General features: G+C 40.1%; 1 protein-coding gene and 1 pseudogene across 1 annotated transcript in view; one reads left to right on the plus strand and one right to left on the minus strand.

Moving 5' to 3' along the window:
- The window catches only part of LOC102843830, a 4,055-nt pseudogene extending 2,684 nt beyond the window's left edge, over positions 1-1,371 (plus strand).
- The window catches only part of ADH7 (alcohol dehydrogenase 7 (class IV), mu or sigma polypeptide), a 41,816-nt gene that overhangs the window by 23,541 nt on the left and 12,715 nt on the right, over positions 1-5,560 (minus strand). The window contains exon 2 of the mRNA XM_006893081.1: positions 4,153-4,254. Within this exon, the coding sequence (XP_006893143.1) occupies positions 4,153-4,254 (102 nt within the window). The remainder of the gene's footprint in view (positions 1-4,152; positions 4,255-5,560) is intronic.

Below are 5,560 nucleotides of genomic sequence, written 5' to 3' on the forward strand. Positions count from 1 at the left end.
AAGAACAAGAATTTTCAGAAAGAACTTGCTGATCTAGAGGAAGAAAACCGGTCCTTGAAGGAAAAACTCAGTTACTTTGTTGTTCACCAAGCTCAGACGGAACGGCAAGTCACACTGCTGACAGCAGCTGCCCAACATCTGTAACTCAAGAGCTAAACTTCAGAAGCCAGAACCAGCTGTCAGGTGAAATAGAGGAGTATCAAAAAAAGACACAAGAAAGTGCACTTAGGACATCAGATTCTTCAAGCAGCGATGTTACCAAAGCTTCCTTGTCACCAGATGGCTCTGATTTTAAGCACATAACAGCAGATAGTCCCTCGAGACCGATTTCTTCCGATAGCAACCCCTTTAATAGTCCAGAATGTTCCTCCAGTGGAAGCTCGTCTAACAGCATTAGGGAATTGTCTCTGGCTTCCCTTACTAAGAAGATACAAAATATGGAAGAGAATCACCACAGCACAGCAGAAAAGCTACAAGCTACTTTGCAAGAATTGTCAGACCAGCAACAAATGGTGCAGGAAGGCTGAGGAAGAAAACCAAGGAGCCTTAGAAATGATTAAACACCTGAAGGAAGAAAATGATAAACTGAATGGGTTCCAAAAACTGGAATGGCGTAATAGCAGTGTGATGGCCAAAAGCTTGGAAGAATGTCAGGTTACCTTGGAAGGGCTGAAGATTGAAAACGGAACTTTACAGGCTCAATTAGAGCGTGAGAAACAGAGAGTGAAGGAGACACCAGGGGAAATGGCAGGGGGCTGTGAAGTACAAGAAATGTTGAAAGTAGCTCATTCTGAGAAAGAGCGACTGGAAATATCTTGCACCGAACTCAAACAAGAACTACCAGAGGCAAATGGTGAAATTAAACACGTGTCAAGTCTGCTAATCAAGGTGGAAAAGGACTACTCTTACTTGAAGGAGATATGTGATCATCAAGCAGAACACCTGAGAAGAACCAGCCTGCAGTTGCAAGAGAAAGCGTCAGAGAGCGATGCAGAGAAAAAGGACATGAAGGAAACCATCTTCGAGTTGGAAGATCAGGTGGAACAGCATCAAGCAGTCAAACTGCTTAACAACCAGATCATTAGAGAACTAGAAAGTACCGTACTGAAGCTGGAGGAGCAGAAGTCAAGCTTGGAGAGGCAGCTGAAGGCCCTGACGAAGCAGATAAAGGAGGACACTGAGGAGTGGAGGCGGTTCCAGGCGGACCTGCAGACTACCATGGTGGTGGCCAACGACATCAAGTGCGAGGCTCAACAGGAGCTTCGTACAGTGAAGAGGAGGCTGCTGGAGGAGAAGGAGAAGAACGTGAGGCTGCGGAGGGAGCTGGGCAGCCGGCAGAACCACAGCAGCTCCATGGTCTCTGTCAGCTAGAAGAGTCTTTGGTGGAAGAAAGACAGCCCAGCCCTTGCCCTGATTGGAAATTACAGCCATTTCTAGATGAAAGGGGGGATAATGTAAAGGAGGAAAAGCTCTTTCTCAAGAGTCACAATTTCCTTTCACCCGCACTGTTTCATACAGAGCAATTACAATCAAGTCTGTTTACCTTGTTGCTCTGTATTGGAATCAGCTCACTGCATGATCAAAGATGGATGACCCTTTTTCCCCCTCAGAAGATTCAGCAGTCTTTTATTTGGAATATAAAATGAAGTTTTTCTGACAAAATAGTCTGATGTGAAAAAAAATAAATAAACACAACTAGAGTGTTAAGAGACAGCAGTGGCAGAGTGAGCCCAGAGTGTTGGAAAAGGCAACACTTGCCTGTGCTTTACTTTTTGGAGTTTATTTGAATGCTTTTTTTTTTTTTTAATGCAGTGGACTGATAGACCCGAAATTGACCCTATTTATAGCAAAATAAGAAGCCACTAGTATGATCTTGTTCCAAAAAAGTTAGAAAGTTGTGCCTCATTTCTTGATTGGTTTTTTTCAAGCTGGAGTCTGACTTAATGACCTCATCTGAAGCAAAACCACCTCTACACCTTGCTTTGTTTCCAAAATCACTGTTGGGATCAAGGCATAGAGTAATAAAGAATGTAGTTAAATGATGTAAGAATGCATAGTGATGATACCAAATAATTGGAAACTAATAAAGTTACTACAACAAAAGCCTCATGAATAAGACTTAACCAGAAAACATAAAGATGTCTAGTCCAGGGTTACATTATTCAGCGAGATCCATAATTCAGACTACGATTTCAAACCTTTGGAAGAACATACTTCCAATTTAGCAACATCCATTAAACAGAAATCTGCCATTTTCATGTGAAGAACTGATACACACAATAAAGCTCCAAACTACTTTATCCAAAGAATAGGACAATACTTATTGTCTAATAAAAAAAGGAAGATTGTTATTATTATGTGCTGTCAAGTCACCTACGACTCAAAGTGAGCCTATGTACAACAGCTCTGAACCCTGCTCTATCTTGAGCCAATCTCATTGTCTCGGACAGACTTAATCCCATTTATCCAGTCACTGCGTCAATCCATCTCACCCAGGCTCTTCCTCTCCTACGCTGTCCCTCTACCCTCCCAAGCATGACGTCCCTCTCCAAGGACTGATCCTTCCTTACAACATGCCCAAAGTATGTCAGAGCTTCAGAATCCTTGCCTCCAAGGAGCAGCCTGGTTTTGCCAGGAAAGAAAAGGAAGATTAGGAACAGGAATTTTCTTTAAACTCAGGAAGACCTTTGGGATGCCAAGGGACAAAGCACAGAATCACGAGAAAAATCCTGGTTTGGCAAGAGAAAGCAGAGATGTTGCTGTCTTCTCTCTGACGTGGATTTAGACCTTGTCAGAATTGCCCAAGTAAATCAGAAACTTACACTCAGGGAGACTTTCACCTCCAACCGAAAATGCTTAGAATGAATTAAAATGATTTTGCCAGTTGTTTTCAAATACATATTAAAAACACATCTCAACTTAACAGCCATATCTGCGTTCCATAGTTGGATTCTCTTTATTCTGGGTGCTGTGGAATATCTTTATTTGTAAGAATTTGAAAGTACTAAGTAAGTGTGTTGCTGCTTAAAAAACAACAACAAAAAAAGCAGACAAGCAGAAAAAGAGACTTAGAATAAATAGAAGCAAGGTAAAGCTGATGATGAGTGTGCTTAACTCATGTTGATCACCTGGGTCTACTTGCTGAGAAATAGGTTGAGCATCACAACTCCCTTCCCAAGATTTTAAAGGTAAAGGAAGATGGTGAACATGCTTAACTTCTGATGATCACCCAGCTCCATTTGATGTGTGGAAGTGGGAGATACACAATAATGAAGAAGACAGGGCTAGTTTGGATTTGTTCCTTCAGTATTATCCACTTAGCATGATGAATAGATAAGTGAAGAAGGGTTGCTAGTTTATAGAGCAGAGAGTCCCAAGAATCCTTGATGTGTTGACTGGCCCATGTGAGAATGAGGGTAAGGGTGAGGGTGAGGGCGAGGGCACCTGTTGATCTAAAACACGGGAAGAAGTGTGGACTCTCGAGTTTGCAGCTAATGCTCATTTGAACTTAGCCATCAATAGCTGTGGATAACTAGAACCCAACCAGATGAAGAGAAAATGTTTCATTCTGAGAGCTAGGGTTGATTACTGCTACCTAATGGTTTTCTGTGGATTGGACTTTTGTTCGCAGATATGGATTTAAAGGTAATAGAAGATTTTTCAGAGAAAAAGACATGTTCATTTCCTCAGAGTAATGGTTTGATAAGACTAGACAAATGAAATATTGGCTATCTAAAATGAAAGTATTAAGACATAAGAAGTAAAATAAAACATTTTTTAAAAGTAAAAAAAAAATTCAAAAAAGTAAAAAAAAAAGAACCAATGTACAAATTTTTGTAGTGTCTTCTTACTTAATGATCCAACACCAGAATAATTTTATCTTCAATACAAGTTTGATTACATATTAGGTTTCTATGATCTGAAGAACCAGTCCTTACAGAAGAATATCATTCTAGGAACGGTAGAGGATCAGTAAATGAGAGGAAGGCTTTCAAGGAGATGGGCTGGCACAGTGACTTGCACAATAGGTTTGATCGTGACAGATTTCGAGGATGGTGCAGGACAGGGCAAGGTTCAGATCTGTTGGTCTTCTGGTTGCTCTGAGTCATAGTTCATTCAACGGCATGTAAAAACAACAGCAAGGTTTGTTACCTTAATGCGAACTTCTTTAGCCTTTGGTGGTGCGACTTCTATTTCCTCAATGGTAAAGGGTTTCTTCAATTCCCACAGCACAGCTGCTTTGCACTTAATGACCTAAGAAATTGTTGGGATTTATAAGGGGGTCTTAGTTACATGTTAATAACAAACAAGCAAACAAAAAACCGTCTGTTCTGAGTTGATTTGAGCTAATTGTGACCCACATGGACAGAGTAGGATTTTCATGGCTGTGACCATTCAGAAGCAGATTGACAGATCTTTCTTTCGATGAGCTTCTAGGTGGATTGCACTGCCACGCTTTCAGTTAGGAGTGAAGACTTTCATTTTTTTTATCATATAGGAACTCTGTTACAAATGCAGACTCCCAAATAACAAACAGACAGATCACATATTCTAATTTGTCACTATTTAACCCTAGACTTATAATCTTCAGAGATAATCTTGTGTACATTTTGTTTCATTTATAAGAAACTGGGCCCAAGGGGGTTGAATGATTAATCCTAGTCTACACAGCATGGAACAATCAGGACTGCAACAGATCTGAGATACACTCTTTCTAGCCCACTGCTTTCTGCTGACATTTTTATAGCATTTCACCAAAATAACTTACTTTATTGTCATTTCAAATGACACACATTATACTGTTAGATGGATTTCACTCATTCATTCATAAAAGTGGTATTTATGGAGGGTAGCCTGGTGGCAAGAATCTGCACTGCAATCCCAGAGGTATGCAGTTCGAATCCACCAGATACTCTGCTGGAGAAAAAGGGACAATCTTCTCCTGTACCAGTCAGATCTGATTTGATGGTACACACACACACACACACACACACACTCACACACAAAAAATAATAAAATAAAACAATTTTTAAAAAGTGACATTTATGGATGAACAATAATAGTGACTTGTTTTAAGAATTTAAGCTCATCATTAATTGCTGATATTTAATTATGGATTTAAAATTTTGAGTCCCTACAGATGAAGAGAGCCAGGAATGTGGTAAAGTGCATTGACTGGTAGTCCTCTAAGCTGATTGTTAAGTCTCAGTCCTTCCAAACCAGAGTTTTTGTATCTAGTAGGTCTTGACACTTATGCAGATTGAAGTGCCTTATTTCATAAAAGCAGAAACTAAGAGCAAAGATACATAGTGACATGCCTCCAAGAATTCAGTTAGTTTTGTAAGAGAGTTATTCTGTTAAAGGATTTGCTAAAATTATCAAATTCTGAACTTGAGAGATCCTTACCATATTTTTATTCCAAAACATGTATAGATTTTATATATGTTGTTGTTATGTGCCGGCGAGTCGTTTGCAACTCATAGCGACCCTATGCACAACAGCCCTAAACCCTGCTCTATCCTGCGCCAACCGCACTGCCTCTGACACACCCATCCCGATT

The sequence above is a fragment of the Elephantulus edwardii genome, unplaced genomic scaffold, assembly GCF_000299155.1.
Source record: "Elephantulus edwardii isolate Elephantulus edwardi_28Jun2011 unplaced genomic scaffold, EleEdw1.0 scaffold00122, whole genome shotgun sequence".
In the NCBI taxonomy this organism is placed as follows: Eukaryota; Metazoa; Chordata; class Mammalia; order Macroscelidea; family Macroscelididae; genus Elephantulus; species Elephantulus edwardii.